This window comes from Chrysemys picta, chromosome 12 (genome assembly GCF_011386835.1).
Source record: "Chrysemys picta bellii isolate R12L10 chromosome 12, ASM1138683v2, whole genome shotgun sequence".
Taxonomy (NCBI): Eukaryota; Metazoa; Chordata; order Testudines; family Emydidae; genus Chrysemys; species Chrysemys picta.
Window position 1 is genome coordinate 863,617 of NC_088802.1, and position 18,103 is coordinate 881,719.

The 18,103-nt window shown below is 58.3% G+C and overlaps 1 protein-coding gene across 1 annotated transcript in view; it reads left to right on the top strand.

The window, feature by feature from the left end:
* Window positions 1–17,804, top strand: part of LOC101938996 (uncharacterized) — a 36,774-nt gene extending 18,970 nt beyond the window's left edge. The window contains exons 9-18 of the mRNA XM_065563850.1: window positions 1,658–1,807; window positions 1,889–2,275; window positions 2,855–3,029; window positions 6,253–6,407; window positions 7,937–8,197; window positions 10,996–11,271; window positions 14,529–14,804; window positions 15,271–15,390; window positions 15,744–15,776; window positions 17,256–17,804. Of these exons, the coding sequence (XP_065419922.1) occupies window positions 1,658–1,807; window positions 1,889–2,275; window positions 2,855–3,029; window positions 6,253–6,407; window positions 7,937–8,197; window positions 10,996–11,271; window positions 14,529–14,804; window positions 15,271–15,390; window positions 15,744–15,776; window positions 17,256–17,329 (1,907 nt within the window). The 3' untranslated portion in view covers window positions 17,330–17,804. The remainder of the gene's footprint in view (window positions 1–1,657; window positions 1,808–1,888; window positions 2,276–2,854; window positions 3,030–6,252; window positions 6,408–7,936; window positions 8,198–10,995; window positions 11,272–14,528; window positions 14,805–15,270; window positions 15,391–15,743; window positions 15,777–17,255) is intronic.
* The last annotated feature ends 299 nt before the right edge of the window (window positions 17,805–18,103 follow it).

Genomic DNA, 18,103 nt, shown 5'->3' on the forward strand with positions numbered 1-18,103 from the left:
ACAGCTCGTTGTTCTGAGTATGCCTGTGGTGTTCCAGTGGTTAGGGTGCTAGCCTGGGAGACCTGGCACTGCCACACACTTCCTCGGTGACCAGAGTCTCTCTGGGCCTCAGTTTCCCCATCAGGATAATAGCCTTTCCCTGCTGCCAAGGGGACATGAGGATAAAAGGATTGTGAGGTGCTCAGACATTGCAGTATTAGATAGAAATGTCCCAACTTGTTTGGTATCCTTCCTAGCTCTTGTCTTTTATATCATGTGGCAGAGAGTTCCATAGGATAATCCATTATATCATTTTTTAAAAATCCTACAATAGACTTTAATGGCAAAGTAGATTTGTTTCAGAACTGCGGGCACCATGTTTAATGGCTGCAGAGTTCTCTAGACAGGAAAGCATGGTGTTCTTCTGCAAGGGCTGGTGCCAAGGTACCAGGCTAGATGAGTCCATTGGTCTGATCTGGACCCTGGGCTGGATGGGCCCATGGGGGTCTGTCCAGTGTTGCTAACAAAGCAACCCCCAGCCTGGGTACAAGGGGCCTCCTCTTCCAGCACCCACTTATCTTATCATTTTGTATATAGTTAGTAGTTTTGTCTTAAGTTAATAGTAGTAATAGGCTAAGTTTTTGTTGTGGGGGTTCTCCCCCACCACCGGGGCATGCCTTAGTCGCTGGGGTTCAAACCATGTGAAGTCTGTGAAAAGTTGATGCCAAAAAGTGACCCGCACACTTCTTCTTTGAAGTGCCTTGGGAGAGTCACCAAAAGCACAAGGCCGAGGACCCTTAAGGATCGCGAACAGAGACTCAGGGTTATCCTCATGGAGGCAGCCCTCCACCTACTATCTGACCCCAGGTCGGCGGAGCCCGTGCCGATCGCCTCCTCCATGTGCAGCGCACCGGCACCAGCGGTGTGCAAGTCAGTTCCTAGAAAGGGGGCTGGCGTGCTGATGGTGCCGGGATCGTCGGTGTGGAGCTCAAAGCGGCAGGTGGGGGCGCAGAAGTCATCGCCAGAGATGGACCCGGTGCCAGTTGCTGTGAAGGGGCATCTGTTGCCTGGTTCTGACCCTGGGCCTGGTGGTGAGCCCAGGGAGTTCAAAAGAGCCACTGAGTTGGTGGTTGCCATTGAGGTGGCCACGGCACCGGAGGAGGCTGGTGGTGTCACCGAGATCTAGACCTCCTGGTTCGGACCTGTCTGAACGATAGGACTCCGCCTCGGACTCTGAAAAAGACCACGGAGGAGCGGTACTGGGTGGTGCCGAAGAGCGGTGCCGGGCCTCCAGGGACTGGTGCGGTTCCCCCCGTGGGCAGCCGGCGCTGGGGAGTGGCGTAACATCATCGCTGGCTTGCTCCTAGATGGAATAGGCGGCCTGACTGACACTGGTGCCTCATCTCTCCTTGGGGAAGGCAGAGCTGTCAGGCGAATAAGGTCCTGTGCCGCCTCAAACGTCTCCAGAGTGGAGGGGAGTTGAATGTCCCAGCCATGACGGTCCGGAGAGCACGTGACTGGGGACCTTGCATGGCAGGAGTCAACAAGCCCCTGGGAGCTGCTGGGCCCAAAGTGGGCTGGGTGGTCTGAGGTCTCCCTGCCGCTGCCTCCTTAGGCTTAGGAGGGGGAGAGCGCCCTCTCTCCTGCCTCTTTTTCTTCTGGGGCACTGGGGATACAGATCGGCGCCTACCAGAAGTCTTAAGTTTGGAGCCGTGTCAGTGCCGGGAGTCCTTGCGCAGGGTGACCCAGAACCTGGGGATCCAGGCAGAGGAGGTGGTAGAGGATGCAGATCCCATGGTGGACGTCTTCACCCCCTCTGGGCCCTCGCGTATCACGCTGCTGCTTATTAAAACTATAAGTTAAACCACAAAAACTTGGTGGCAGACTCCGGCCTCCTTGTCCCCCACAGCAAGGAGAAAGGAAAGACGCTATTTCGTCCCCTCCAACGGGTACGAGCACTTTTACACTCACCCGCCACTCAACTCCCTGGTGGTGGATACTACGAACCAAAGGAAGCACCAGGAGTTCCAGGGACCCTCCCCTAAAAACCGGAAGGTCCAAAAGCTTGACTTATTCAGGAGGAAAGTCCACTCCACCAATGGTCTGCAGTTCCAGATTGCAAACCAGCAGGCCATCATTAGCAGATACTCCTTTAACTCCTGCGGAGTGATGGACAAGTTTGCCGAGCTGCTGCCGCCAGACTCCTGTTCCGAATTTAATGCCTTGGTGGAGGAAGGCAAACTCATGTCTAGGGCCTCCTTGCAGGCGGCTCTTCATGGCGCGGATGTGGCCACCCGTACCATGGCTACGGGGGTGGCCATGAGGAGGTCCTCTTGGCTCCAGGTCTCTGGACTACCTTATGAAGCCCAATAGACCATCCAGGACCTACCCTTTGAAGGTCAGGCATTATTTTCTGAAAAGACAGACAGAAGACTGCACAGTTTAAAAGACTCGAGGGCTACCCTCAAGTTCCTGGGCATACACACCCCTTGCAAACAACGCAGGCATTTCAGGCCAAAACCTCCTCTGTGGTTTTACCAGCCTTTCTACAGTTCATGGTCCCGTATCACTTCGGACCGCTGGGTGCTCTGCATGGTAGAGAGGGGATACTCTACCCAATACTGTGCCCTCTCGCCCTTCCATCCCCCTTCCCAGTCCCTCTTCAAGGCCCCCTCTCACAAGTGACTCCTTATCCAGGAGTTGCAGTTGCTCCTCTCACTAGGCGCAGTGGAAGAGGTTCCTCAGGAGCACAAGGACAATGGTTTTTATTCCCGGTATTTCCAAAAACCAAAGGAGGGCTCAGGGCCATCCTAGATCTGCGAGAACTCAACAAGTTTGTGAAGAAATCGTCAAATTCCGCATGGTCTCTTTGAAGTCCTCGACTTGAAGGACGCGTATTTTCACATAGCAATAACTCCATCGCACAGAAAATACCTCAGGTTTGTCGTGAACAACACCCACTGTCAGTTCACAGTCCTCCCGTTTGGCCTGTCGGGGGCACTTCGAGCATTCACCAAGTGCCTGGCAGTTGTCTCTGTGTTCCTGCGCAGGTGACAGGTACAGGTGTTCCCATACCTTGACACCTGGCTTATCAAGGGCCGATCCAGGGCTCAAGTAGAGACACAAGTCGCCTTCATCAGAGCGTCTTTCAACGAATGGGGCCTGCTACTGAACGAGGGGAAATCAACCCTGTCTCCGGTTCAGAGGATAGGGTTTGTAGGGGCGGTGCTGGACTCGACACAGGCCAGGGTGTTCTTTCCCAAAGCGAGATTCCGAGCCCTGGGTGACATCATTCGAGGTCTCAGGCTGTTCCCCACCACCACAGCACAGAACTGACTGAAATTTCTAGGACACATGGATGCATGTACCTATGTAGTACAGCACACCAGACTCAGACTTTGACTTCTTCAGTCATGGCTGACGTATTGGCCAGTCTGGGACAGTTTGGACAGGGTTATGCATCCGAAGAAGTGAGGTTTTAACTCACGAAAGCTTATGCCCAAATAAATCTGTTAGTCTTTAAGGTGCCACCAGACTCCTTGTTGTTTTTGTAGATACAGACTAACACGGCTACCCCCTGATATTTGGACAGGATTGTAACCCTGCCTCGCCCAGTACTCGACTCCCTCCTGTGGTGGCTCAACCCACAGATAGTATGTGTAGGGGGGTCCCCTTCACCAGCCCCCAGCCGTCCCTCTTGCTAGTGACAGACGCGTGAGACTTGGGCTGGGGGGCATGTTTGGGAGCCCTCAGGACACAAGGCCTCTGGGCTCAGGCGGCTCTCGCTCTACACATCAATGTCAGGGAGCTGAGAGCGCTGCGCCAGGCGTGCCAGGCTTTCTGAGCCCACCTCCCATGGAGATGTGTCTCAGTCCTGACAGACCACACCACGGCGATGTTTTATATCAACAAATGGGGAGGTGCACGCTCCTCTCCCCTTTGCCAGGAAGCCCGCAGGCTGTGGGACTTCTGTGTAGAGCTCTCAATACACCTGCAAGCATTGTACCTCCCTGGAATACAGAACGAGCTGGCGAACAGTCTCAACAGGTTGTTCCATGGCCACGAGTGGTCCCTTCGCCTGGATGTAGTGAGCTCAATCTTCCAGCTCTGGGATTTTCTGCAGATAGACCTGTTCACCAAACAGTGCAACAGGAAATGCCAGCAGTTCTGCGCCTGAGTCACAGCCCGGGCTCCATCGCATCTGCGTTCCTCTTCCCATGGGGAGGCCGTCTCCTATACACGTTCCCGCCTGCCCCTCTCATTCACGAGGTACTCCTCAAGATCCACAGGGACCAAGCTTCGGTGATATTGATAGCGCCAGCCTAGCCCTGCAAGCACTGGTTCACATCACTCCTGGAAATGTCCATGGCAACTGCTGGCCATGGGGTCTAGGGAAAGTCCTTAGGGTGATGTGGGTTCATTCCCTGGCTTTGGATTAGCTGCCTCAGCCAGTGGTGTGCAAACTGCTCCACTCATGCCCCACCCCCATATGTCAGCCCCCCCCCTCCCCCAGGGCCCGCACTTCCACTAGGCCACCTAGGGTGGCAGAATTTGGGGGCCGGCATTTTGCCATCCTCGGTGGAAATTCGGCGGCAGGTCCTTCACTCGCTCCGGGACCCACCGCCAAAGTGCCTCAAAGACGCGGAGCGAAAGGACCCCCGCCGCTGAATGCACAGAGGAGGAGCGCTGCTGCCTAGGGCGGCAAAAACCCTGGTGCCGCTCCTGCCCGCCCCCCCATTACTGATAATCAGCATTAAGCCGTCTATCGGTGCTGCTGCCGGCCGCGGCGCTGCCTTCAGAGCTGGACAGCTGGAGAGTGGAGGCTGCTGGCCGGGGCGGTGCGGGAAGACTAGTTCTTTAATCCCATCCTGCCCCGCAATCAGAGGTGGCTCTATGTGTTTTACTGCCCCAAGCACGGCCGTCAGGCCGAAGCCGTGGGACTGGCAGAGCTCCCGCAAGCGCGCCGCCAAAGGCTGCCTGACTGCCGCCCTCAGAGCAACCGGCAGGGCCCCCCCCTAGGGTTACCATACGTCCGGATTTTCCCGGACATGTCCGGCTTTTGGGGGCTCAAATCCCCGTCCGGGGGGAAATCCCCAAAAGCCGGGCATGTCCGGGAAAATCGGGAGGGAGGGCTGGGCCGGGGTCGTGGGGCCGGGCGCGCGGTGCCGGGCCGGGGTCCAGGGGCGCAGTGCCTGGCCGGGGCCGCGGGGTCGGGCCGCCGAGGGGGTGCGCTGGGCCGCGGGGCCGGGAGCCGGGGGGTTGGGCCGGGAGCCGGGCCGCCGGGGGGGTGCGCTGGGCCGCGGGGCCGGGAGCCGGGGGGTCGGGCCGGGAGCCGGGCCGCCGGGGGGGTGCGCGGGGCCGGGGGGGTGCGCTGGGCCGGGCCGGGAGCCGGGCCGGGGCCGCGGGGCCGGGCCGCCGGGGGGGTGCGCGGGGCCGGGGGGGTGCGCTGGGCCGCGGGGCCGGGAGCCGGGGGGTCGGGCCGGGAGCCGGGCCGCCGGGGGGGTGCGCTGGGCCGCCGGGGCCGGGATCCGAGGGGTGCGCTGGGCCGCCGGGGCCGGGAGCCGGGGGGGTGCGCTGGGCCGCCGGGGGCCGGCCGGCAGTGCTGGGCGGGCCGGGGGTGGTCGGCCGGGGGCCAGGGCCGGCACCCCAGGGCCCGAGCCGACCCAGGCTGGAGCCGCCGGGGGGGCCAGCCTGGGCCGCACCTCCTCCCCCCACACCCCCCCTTACCTGCCCAGGCTTCCCGCGAATTAAATGTTCGCGGGAAGCAGGGGAGGGGGCGGAGACTTTGGGGAGGGGGCGGAGTTGGGGTGGGGCCAGGGCCCCGTGGAGTGTCCTCCTTTTGGAGGCACAAAATATGGTAACCCTACGCCCCCCCCGCCGCGGCTTGCCACCCCAGGCACACGCTTGCTGCACTGGTGCCTGGAGCTGCTGCTGCCCACAATTCCTGCTCTGTTTTTATCCTGCGCCGCTATCATGGCACCAGGTCCTGGGGGACCCACAGGATCCCAGTTTCTTTCCACACACCCCCCCCCGAGATACTCTTCTGCCCTCCCCCCCGCCGCCGAGGCGCTGGAGTCCGTCCCTCCTGACACCTGCTCAGGAGCGGAGTTACTGTAGGGTGACCAGTGCTGTCTGGTCACCCTAAGTTAATGGCTCTTCGCCAGGCCCTGCCCGTGTGAATGGAAACCTCTGAGACCAGTTCTGCCTGGATACTGCCAGCAAGTTCCCTTCCCGCATTCTGATTGGCCGGCTGGGCTTGTGATTGGCAACACTTGGGAAAGTGAAAGTGACAAGGGGGGGTGCAGATTCCCGGGGCTGGAGCTGGGGGGTTTGTTCCTCTTCAGAGTGGGGGAAACCCCTGACCCAGCACAGGAGCCATGGCCCTGGGTGTCGCCCTGGGGCTGTGCTGGGGGCAGCAGGGGCAGATGGTGAGTAGAGCCGGGGCAAAGGGGGTCAGGCACTAGCCGCACTAGCAGCACCTGGGGGGCTGGGGGGAGGCAGACCAGGGAAAATCAGCTGGAAACACTGGGGGGGCGGTGATGACCTGCCAGCGAGAACTTTCTGCAGGGCCTGCTGCCAAGGGCTCTGCTCCTTAACCCTCCAGCCCCTCGGCTCCGTTCTCCTCCATGGGCCTGAGCCCCCCACAATCCCTGTCCTTCTTTGGGGGCCTGCCAGAAATCCCCAACCCCCAGCCCAAGATCCCCCACCATAGGGGTAAGATGGAGCAGAGGGGAACTGGCCCAGCGACCCTCGCGGGCAGTGTTGTCGTGGTAAATACAGCAGTGGGGCACCTCACCTCAGTGAAACTCCCTGCTCCCAGTGAGAAGCGGGTGAGCTCCGGTTACCCCTCATACCCCGGCTCTGGCAGGGCTGTGCAGTAACCCGGCTGCAGGGGGGAGGAATGGGGGGCACCAGGCTCAGCAGGTTGGGGTTACATAAGTTACATAAGTTGGGGTTACACCTGGGGGACAGGAGGGCAGGAAAAAAGCAATAAAGAGGGAAAAGTCTGAATATTGAAAGTCAAATGTGTTTAATGCTGTGGTTTATTTCATGGACTGCGCAGTAACGGGGGGGTGTGCGTGTGTGCATGCATGTGTGTGTCTGTCTGTCAGTCTCTGTCCATTGCCTTACCGTTAACAGGCAGCCTCGCACTTAGACTAATTTATTATTCACACAACACATCGACCCGCTGTCACGGGTTGGATTTTCTTAACACAATCACAGGTTTCAGAGTAGCAGCCGTGTTAGTCTGTATCCGTAAAAAGAACAGGAGTCCTTGTGGCACTGAAGAAGTGGGCTGTAGTCCACGAAAGCTTATGCTCTAATAAATTTGTTAGTCTCTAAGGTGCCACAAGTACTCCTGTTCTTTTAACACAATCAGTATTTCCCTGTGCCTGAGTGAGCCAAAACTGGGGTGAAAATTGAGTAAACACCAAATAACGGCTTCTGTTAAACCTGGGAATTTGTTGGTAAAAATCAGTAAAAACTTACACCGAAGGGCCTTGCACATACACATGCCCCCTCTCCCCACATGTATACCTGTGCAGACATCACACGCACACACCCCACACACACAGAACACACAGGCCACAAACCCACCAGTTCCACTATAGGTAGTTTGCCCAACCATTCCTCCTATCTGCAGGGCATTTCACCATGGGGGGCAGTTCTTTAGGGGGCAGTTAACCCCCACACACACCAATGTCTGACCCCCGTAAACAAGCCGTGGGCTTTCAGAGGCACAGGCTGAGAGATCGTCCTTCCTGATTCCCCTTTGGCTCTGCGCATTGCGAGTCACTGACAGACCCCAGCTTGTCCCTCGCCCAGGATGGGGCTGAGGGCAGGGGGACGTGGCTGGGGGTGGGAGGTTTCTGCTGGGCCCCACTGGGTGACCCTGGTGTCCCCTGAGCAAGGGAGGAAGCTGCTGGTTAACTTGACCTTGCTCCTGTTGCTTTAGGGCACCACAGCCTGGCCGTCCTCGTCACAGCCGTCATCAACGAAGATGGGACCAATCACTTCATCATGATCGCCCGGCTGGATGATGTTAAGATCGCGCACTACAGCAGCGACACGCGAGAGGTCAGACCCACCCAGGAGTGGCCAGAACAGGCCCTGGGCACTGAGTATCTCCAGGAAAAGACCCAGGAATTCTGGCTGCACGAGGAGGTCTCCAAAGGAGGTATCAGGTGGTGGATGCAGCTGCACAACCAGACGGGTGGTGAGTGTCTGGGAGTTGTTATTATTAATGGACACACAAGAACTGCCCGCTCAGAATCACTCCCATTGGGGATCGGGGCCTCGCTGGGCCAGGTGCTGCCAAACCAGAGCTGGCTGGAAAATGGAGTTTTCTTCCCACAGAAAATTTCACATTCCCAGAAGTGGTTTCATTCCCGATCGGAAGGGAAGTCAGAAATGGGAGGTTTCCATGGGAAGGAAATTTTTCAGAAATTCTATCTCAGGAGAATCCCAGGCAGGGAGCTGGGCAGCCCCGGGATCTTCCCTTTCAATTTCTCCAACAGAAAATCAATGTTTTCTGACCAAATTGAAATTTTCTCACAAAAAATTATAATTCTGCAGAAACAGCCTTTCCCAAGGCCAACAGAATGTTAGGAACCGTTAGGAAAGGGATAGGAAATAAGAGAGAAAATATCATAATGCCACTATATCATCTATGGTGCGCCCACACCTTGAATACTGCGTACAGATGTGATTGCCCCATCTCAAAAGGGCCATAGTGGATCATAGAATCATAGACTATCAGGGTTGGAAGGGACCTCAGGAGGTATCTAGTCCAACCCCCTGCTCAAAGCAGGACCAACCCCAACTAAATCATCCCAGCCAGGGCTTTGTCAAGCCGGGTCTTAAAAACCTCTAAGGAAGGAGATTCCACCACCTCCCTAGGGAACCCATTCCAGTGCTTCATCACCCTCCTAGTGAAATAGTTTTTCCTAATATCCAACCTGGACCTCCACCACTGCAACTTGAGACCATTGCTCCTTGTTCTGTCATCTGCCACCACTGAGAACAGCCGAGCTCCATCCTCTTTGGAACCCCCTTTCAGGTAGTTGAAAGCAGCTATCAAATCCCCCCTCACTCTTCTCTTCTGCAGACTAAACAATCCCAGTTCCCTCAGCCTCTCCTCATAACTCGTGTGCTCCAGACCCCTGATCATTTCTGTTGCCCTCCCCTGGACTCTCTCCAATTTCTCCACATCCTTCTTGTAGTGTGGGGCCCAAAACTGGACACAGTCAGTGATGAGCTGCCAAAATATTAACAACAGGTTCCCTCCTCCTCATCCCACGAGGGGGTTGTGGCCTCCCCCCGGGACTGCTGCCCCATCCAACCCCCCACATTCCTTGATGTCCCCCCCCCCGGAACCCTGCCCCATCCATCCCCTTTCCCTGTCCCCTGACTGCCCCCTGCCGCCCCATCCAACCCCTCCTCTCATTCCTGATGGCCCCCCGGGACCCCTGCCCATCCAACGACCCCTTCTCCCTGTCCCCAAGTGCCCCTGGAACCCCTGCCCCTGACTTGCCCCGCCCCCCAGGATCCCTGCCCCCATTCAATCCCCCTGTTTCCTGCCCTCTGACCGCCCCAACCCCTATCTACCCCTCCCACAACCCCCCTGAACTCTCCTGCCCTCTTACAACACCCCCTCCCTGCCCCCTTACCACGCTGCCTGGAGCCGCTCGGCTGGGACCGGGGCGGAGGGGCCGAAGCCAGGCCGGGGCCGGGCTGGGGCGCTCGGCTGGGGCTAGGGCCTGGGATGCTCGGCCGGGACTGGGGAGCTCAGTCAGGACCGGGCCGGGACCGGAGCCGGAGCTGCTCGGCCAGGACCGGGTTCGGGCCGGCCGGCACTGGTGCCGCAGGGCCCGAGCTGGGCCGTGCCGGAGCCGCGGGGCCCAAGCTGGGGGCACATGGCTGGGGTCGGGATCAGGTTGGGGCGCTCTCCCGGGGCCAGGCTGGGACCGGGCTGGGGCGCTCGGTCGGGACCGGGGGAGCCAGGCCAGAGGGAGCCGCTTGGCCGGGGCCGGGCTGGAGGGAGCCGTTCAGCCAGGCTGGGCTGGGCCTCGCCCTGCCTCCTTGCAGCCCTCCTCATGCCCCAGCTTGCCTGCCTGCCTGCTGCTTCTTTCAGGCTTCCCGCGAACATCTGATTCGCGGGAAGCAGGAAAAGGGGAGGAGAAGGGGGGCGGAGTGTTCAGGGGAAGAGGGGGACGTGAGCTGGGGCCGGGGGCAGGGTGGACAGCTGCCCGAGCCTTTGTTAAATAAAGCCTTTTTAGAACCGGTTGTCCTTTCACACAACACAAGAACTAGGGGGCACCTGATGAAATCAATAGGCAGCAGGTCTAATACAAACCAAAGGAAGTACTTTTTCCACACAACACACATTCAACCTGTGGAACTCATTGCTAGGGGATGTTGTGAAGGCCCAAAGTATAACTGGGTTCAAAAAAGAACTAGATCAGTTCCTGGAGGACAGGTCCATCGATGGCTATTAGCCAGGATGGGCAGGGCCACAACCCCATGCTGTGAGTGTCCCTAAACCTCTAACTGCCAGAAGCCGGGAGGGGAAGACAGGGGTGGATCATTCCAGAATTGCCCTGTTCTGTGAACTCCTCCTGAATCTCTGGTGTTGGCCACTGTCAGACCTTGGTCTCACCCCGTATGGCACCTCTCATGTTCACTGCTGGAGAGACTCCAGGAGCCCAGTAACTGTCTGGTAGGATCCCAACCCCTCAGTCCTTCCCGTGGGTCTGCTCTGACCCCTCCTGCTTCTCCGCGTCCTCTGGGATTGTTCACTAGCTCAGCATAAGGCCGCAACACGGTCAGAGACAGTAAAGTGCTGGTGTCACTGTCCGACCGAGCCCCCGTCTGACCTCACCGCCCCACAGACACATTTCCCAGCGCTCAGTGTCCTGGTGTCACCGTCCGCCCGAGCCCCCCCCCGACCGCTCTCCCCCCCGACACATTTCCCAGCTCTCAGTACACGGTCTCAGCTCTCTCCCTCCCGCACAGGGTTTCACACTGGACAGGTTCACGTGACCTGTGCCCTGAGCAACCAGGTCCCCATGGACCCGAGGTTCCAGTTCGCCTACGACGGGAGGGACTTCATCAGCTTTGATGCCCAGACGAGGACGTGGGTCGCAGCCGTGCAGCCGGCCTTCCTCCAGAAGCAGAGCTGGGAGACGGGCAAGACCTGGACTCAGTACGTCCAGCATTTCCTGCAGTACGAGTGTCTGGGGACCCTGCGGAGCCTCGTGCAGCGGGGGAGTGGAGTCCTGCGGCAGCAGGGTGAGTGAGCAGTGTGAACTATCATGGAGAGTGGGTGACAGGGCACAGTGACACCAAAGGGATTTGGGAATGCCCAGACGGGGCAGTGTAGCTCAGTGGATAGTGCACTCGGTTGGGACTTGGGACATTTGGGTTTTGTTCCCTGTTCTGCCATTAGCCTGCTGTGGGATCTTGAGCTGGTCACTCCCCCTCTGTGTGCCTCAGCTTCCCCATCCCCATGGGGATAATGACACTGACCTCCTATGCAGGGCCGGCCTTAGCAAGAGTGGGGCCCGATTCCTGGAAAGCTGGCAAGCCCCGCCCCCAGGAATCAGGCCGTGCTCTGGCCGGGGTTGCGGGGTTTGGGTGCGGGCTGGAGCCACTGGGGTCAGGTCTGGGGGTGCTCGGCCAGAGTGGCTCTTAGGCACGGCGCCCGATTCAGCCAAATCGGCTGAATCGGCCTAAAACCGGCCCTGCTCCTATGTAAAGCACTGTGGTCTGCTTTTGGTGCAGACAGATTAAGCCTGTTCTGGCTGCCTGGATGTCTCCTTTCTGCAGGGCCTCTCCCATTGGCTTCTAACTGCCTCAACCTTCCCTTTTTGAGCTGAAACGTTCCAGCTCTGGGCTGTGAGTTGATTTTTTTGGCATGTTTGAGCCACAAAAGGCTCAGCCCTTTGTGAGTGTGAAGGAGGCGGGGCGGGGGAGAGGGATGCATGTTGTCTCTATACAAAGAAAAACTTGTTTTGAGGTTCTTGTGCCCAGCGCTGGCACTCCAGCAGCTGAGGGCAGAGACATGGATGGGGACAGGGACTCGTGGCCATCTGACAAAGGGATTTAAGCGCCTGACGATGCAGACGGGCCAGCTAGGATTTCTGAACGGAGGCGCCTGGCCCCCCATGAAATCACCGGGGTGAGGCACCAAGGGACTTTTGGAAATCTGGCCCTTAGCCCCTAAATCGCACACGCGTGTTTGGGTGGCCCAGTGACAACCTGCCGGGGCGTAGCAGTGTTATAGCGCGGGATCGCGCGCCACCAAGGAGAACCGGGCCCAGGCCTGTTCTGGTAACGACCCAGTTCAGCTACAGCGATGTGAGCAGTTTGAGTGAGTCTGCAGAGAGGTGTGAGCCGGGTTCCTGGGGCAGCCCTCACTGAAAATGCCAAACTCAGCGCAGGCTGCAAAAAGACGAGCAGATTCTCCCAAAACTGGCCGTTAACACTGAAGTTAGATTCACTAACCAGTTACAAACTGTGCTTCTGATTCCACGCACTGGTTATCAAGAAGCTTTAAAAAAGAAATCAAACAGCCCCCTTTATTGCATTCCAGTTCTCTGGCTCCCAATCAGCATCTAGGTCCAGTAAAGCGAGAAATTATTTAAAGACTTCACTATACAAAATGTTCTTCTGACCCCAAAGGGCCAGCCACGTTACCAGGTCAGTATTAGGTTGGATCTTACCCAAAATCCCACGCTGCCAGCCAGTCCTTTAGTGTCAAAAACTAAAGGTGTATTAGAAAAGAAAAGAAAAGAAAAGAAAAGAAGAAAGTTGTTGAACAGTAAAGCAATCAGATACACACCTAGGACTTCAGAGTCCATATATCAGGTTCTAGCAGTGTTGGTGAGTTTGCTGGCTTGAAAGTCCCTCTGGAACATCCCCAGCTTGGATGGGTCATTCAGTGCTTTGTTCAGAGCTTCAGTTTGTAGAGAAGTGACTCCAGAGGTGAGAAGCAGGACTGAAGACAAAATGGAGATGATGCAGCTGCCTTTTTATATCCCTTGCCATGGGGCTTGTACTTCCTGTGTCCCAAACACAAGCTCCCAGCACGTGGCAGGGAAAAGCCTTAGGGTTGTGTCCATAGGCAGCCCCGACATGTCCCGCTGACTCATACGGTGCAGTCCCTGGTTTTCAATGGGTTCATTGTACAGCTGATGTCCCTGGGTGGGCCATCTAGCAGGCTTAGTGCTGATGCCAATCTGTCTGGGGGCGTCACCCCGAAACACAGCACAAGTTTTGATATACCAGGTTTTGAAACCATATGTACAGTAACTCCTCACTTAATATTGTAGTTATATTCCTGAAAAATGCAACTTTAAGCGAAAGGATATTAAGCAAATCCAATTTCCCCATAAGAATTCATGTAAATGAGCAGGTTAGGTTCCAGGGAAATTTTTTTTTTCACCAGACAAAAGAGTATATTATATATATACACACACACACAGTCTAAGTTTTAAACAAACAATTTAATACTAGTACACAGTGATGATGATTGTGAAGCTTGGTTGAGGTGGAGGAGTCAGAGGGTGGGATATTTCCCTTACTGCTAAATGATGAACTAGCAATTGACTGCGCCCTCCAGGGTTAACTCTCTCACTCTGCAAGGCAGCAGGAATGGAGGGAGAGATGAGCATTTCCCCTTTAAGTACACGGCCTTGTTAATTAGATCAGTTTGCTGAGACTGCAGCTGCTGCAAGCTCCCTCTGTCCTGAGCCCGGATGTGTCCCCCCTGCTCTATGGAAGATGGGTAAGCAGGGGGCAGGAGCAGTGGGAGGGGGACACCCTGACATTAGCCCCCCCCCACCCCTACCCCCCGCACAGCAAGCAGGAGTCTCGGGGAGCAGCTCCAAGGCAGAGGGCAGGAGCAGCACATGGAAGTGCAAGGAGAGACACACCTGAACTGCAGGCAGCTGCTGCACTGGGAAGTGGGAACTTAGGGGAGTGAGGAGCTGATGGGGGGAGCTGATCTGGGGCTGCCGGTCCACCCTGGTTCCAAGCCCCCACCAGCTAGCTGCAACGGGCTGCTCTTCCTGCAAGCAGTGGACAAAGCAGGCGGCTGCCAAAACGTTAGAAGGGAACATTACACAACTTTAAACGAGCATGTTCCCTAATTGATCAGCAACGTAACAAGGAAACAATGTTAACTGGGACAACGTTAAGTGAGGAGTTACTGTATCTATAACTCACAGCACAAAGGTGATACAAACATCTAAACGAGATGATCATCCTTCGCAAATCAATGGCACCTTACACGGCACATCTGACATGATTTATTGCAATTTTATAATATTGGTATTATTAATAATATAAAGTGTCTCACAATTCCATACAGCATCACAAGGGGATTTACACCCGATTAACTAGCTCCATTTACAAATCAGTGTAACGGGTGCAGACCAGGTCTCACACCCATGTGAATGTTCGACCCGCTGAGGGGCTTTTATCTCTTGTCTGTTACTGGTACCGGCCCCTGGCAAGTGGCTTATGTGCTGTGTCTCCCCCCCCAGCACCCCCCACGGTCTCAGTTTCCCGCAGAGACGCCCCAGACAGCTCCATCACCCTCTCCTGCCGCGCCAGGGGCTTTTACCCACGTCCCATCCATGTCTCCTGGGTGCGGGACGGAGAAGACATCGTGCCGGAGAAGTACTCCAGCGGGATTCTGCCCAACACCGACGGCACCTACTACACGCAGTCGTCCCTGGAGATCTCCCCGCAGCAGGACGGGCACCGCTACGCCTGCCGAGTGGAGCACAGCAGCCTGCCAGAGCCCACGCTCGTCTGGGGTAAGGGGGGGTGAATGGCAGGGCCCAGGGGTTGGGGGCACAGCCCCATGGGAGTACAGAGATGGGGTGCGGCTGGGCCACAGGAAGGTCAATATCCCTGCCCACCGTCAGTGTGAACTCGTCTAGCTCTGGGTGTTCGTGTGACCTACAGAAATGGCCGATCCCTCAGAGAATCTGATTTTCTGGCCGTGGTGGCATCCAGTGACAGTGAGTTCCACAGGCTGATGTCGTTATGAGGGAAGGACCTGGTTGCTGTGTGGCGTGTGTGTCTGGCAGTTCCCAGCAGAGCACCCGCCCTCTGTGCCCCATCCCCGTCCCCCTCCCGGCTCAGCCTTTCCCCTCCCCTGGGGCCAGGTCTCTGCAGACACCCTCGGGGAGACGTTCAAGGCAAAGGCTTATGGCTGCCCCAGTAGGATGCCCCAGCGGCTGCTCCCCTCGGTGACCTGGGCCCTTCTCCATCCCACAGCCCCTGGGAAGAAGGGCCCCCTGCACCCTGGGGTCCTCGCCACCATCGTCCTGGCCGTGCTGGTTCTGGCTGGTGGAGCCGTAGGGGCCGGCGTCATCCTGTGGAGGAGAAAATCAGCAGGTAAGAGCCAGTCCCCATGGAGCCGGGATGTGGGGAGGTCTGGGGAGTGGGGCGGCCCAGCCAGCCCAAGGGGGAATGGCTCCTAGCACTGCCCCCCAAGGAGAGGTGGGGCAGGGCCATGGGGCAGGGCTGATCACTGTAACCCGGCCCTGCTGGGGGGAGAGTGGGCTCTGTTGTTGGCTGGGCGCCGTGTGCCCTGCTGGGGGGGGGCGCTGGGGTGGGACTGGCCTGGGCAAGGTGCAGTTAGGGTCACGGGGAGCCCTGTGTCAGAGGGGTCAGGGGGTTGGGGTCACCGTGGGGGAGGGGTTACCCTGCTCCCCTGCACTGACCCTCATTCTCTGCTTGTGTTTCAGGCCCCATGAATCCCGGCTACGCTCTGGCTGCCAGTGAGTAAATCCAGGGTACGGGGCCCAGCGCCCCAGTGCATTATGGGTGCAGGGGGTCTCCATGAGGGGAGAAGGGATGCGGGCACTGATGGGGCTGGGCTGCGTGAGTCCCAGGGTCACTCCAGTGGCCTGTTGCAGGACAGACCAGCCGTCCGAGAGCTTCCGAGTGTGAGGGAAAAGCCGGAGCCCGGCGGTGTCTGTCGGGGGCGGGTACGACCGGGGTCACGCGCTGCGTTTGGGGTTCGAACCTGTAGTGAGTCGGTGTGGCTCCCCTCCTGCCCAGAAGAGGGAGCCCACGTGCAGGCACCAGAGTGGGTGGGACCACCACCGCCTGTCCCCGCCCCCCGGAAGTCAAGGGGCGGGACAGGAAGTATAAAGGCCGGCCGCCAGAGCTCAGTCGGCGGCCAGCCACCACAGGGAGCAGACGTGCGGCCGGGAGCTCCCGGCCAGGAGACCGCCGAAGACCGAGGCCTGGACCCTAGCTGGCCTGAGCTACCCCGGGCCCGCTACGAGGAGGAGCCGCCGGAGCCCATCCGCTCCCGTCGCTGGGAGAATCCCTGGGAACCGCACCCCACCAACCCTGAGGGTGAGACCGCACCCGAACCCCTCCGCCCCTGCTGCTACCCAGAGGAGCCGCCCGAGGACCGTTGGCCTGACTTCCCGGCAGAGCTGCCGGACCTGCCACCGAGCCCTGGCCGCGAGGAGCCCATGCAGATGGACTGGCCCGAGCCCGGCGCGACGAACGAGGTAGGCTCTGAGGGGGATCGTGGAAGTAGCCCGGGGGTAGCCGACCCCGGTCCGGCTGCAGACGAATGTGAGCCTATGTCAGTGTGTTGCGGTCTGGATACCCCACTGACCAGCAGCGGCAGCAACCGCTGTTAGGGCCCCGGGCTGGAACGCAGTGGAGTGGGTGGGCCTGCGTTCCCCCCTGCCACCCCGCTCATGGGTGGCAGGCTTCCCCCTCGCCCAACGCTCGGCTACAGGAGCCTAGGCGTGCCTCACCTGCTTATTCGCTCAGCCCCTGCAACCAAGAGCCTGAGCTTTACCTGTGTTTTGCCCCGCCCTGCTCCAGGGCCTGGGCTCCCTAGCTGCTTGACTGCTCAGCCCCTGCACCAGAGGGCCTGACCCCCGGACTCCCGATTGTCCGCTCAGCCCCTCCCTGAGGGCCTGAGCCCTGAGTTACCTGTTGGCTTTGCTCTGCCCCTGTACCAGAGGGCCGGAGCTTCGGGACTAACGGACTGCTTGTCCCCACAGTAGTGAGTCGGTGTGGCTCCCCTCCTGCCCGGAAGGGTCGAGCCCCGGCACAGACCTATTATAGAACCCATGTCCATTCCCAGCCTGGGGCAGGTCACTCCATAGAGAGGAGTTAGTGGGGGGTGCCGTGTGGGGGACGCCCGGAGCTGAATTCCCTTCTCCCTTCCCTAGCTGGGCTCCCCACAGGTAACGCTGCCTCTAAACGATTTTCTTCTCTCTCCACAGCAAAGAGCGGGGAAGATTCTGCCTTCAGCTCGTCATCGGGAACAGACCCCCGGAGCGTGGGACCCCGGAGCTAGGGACAGTGACCCTGCCCAGCTGCTGGGCGATCTCTGTCCTCTGACTCCCCCCTGCCCCGGGGGAGATTCCTGCCCTGGTCGTTAGAGCAGTTTCCTCCTGGGGGTGTTGGGCCTCAGGCTCTCCGATTGCAGCGTTTGTGTCTCTGCTTCTGCAGCCGGGACTTTGCCTCAACTTCTCCCCAAAGGGCCGACACGCTCCAGTGTCTCGCCTCTGCGGGGGCCGCACTGCCTGCATCAGGGACGGGCAGTTCCCCTTGTCCAGCACCAGGAACTGGCACAGAGCCCGACGAGCAGGCAAAGACGGGGGCAGGGGAGCCCCACAGCGGGAAATGATGGGCTTCTCCACCCCCATCTGAGAGGCAAATGGGCCTGCTTGGAAAAAGCAAATCCCAAAATGGTGATTTTCAGAGGAAAAAAACTCCGTGCTCTGGTCGAGCTCAGGTCCGAGCTTTGCCCTGAATGTTGTGTGTCAACCCCCCTCCCCCACCAACCCCCCAAATTCTGCACAAAGCTGAGCAGCTGAGTCTCAGACTCTCACCACGTGTGTAATACGGGAGCGTCTCTGTGGAGCAGGAACAGCGGAAGGACCCATCCTTCTCCGGCCCTGGCTCCGGGAATGCAGAACTGGTGTAGATCAATCGCTGATAATTTTCATATGACTTTACATTATGCCTCTTCATATAACCTTGTGGTGGGTCTACCCACGTGTGACCTCTGTTTTCATGGGACTTTGTATCAAAGCCTCATTTAGAAACTTTGCATTGCTCTTGGTAT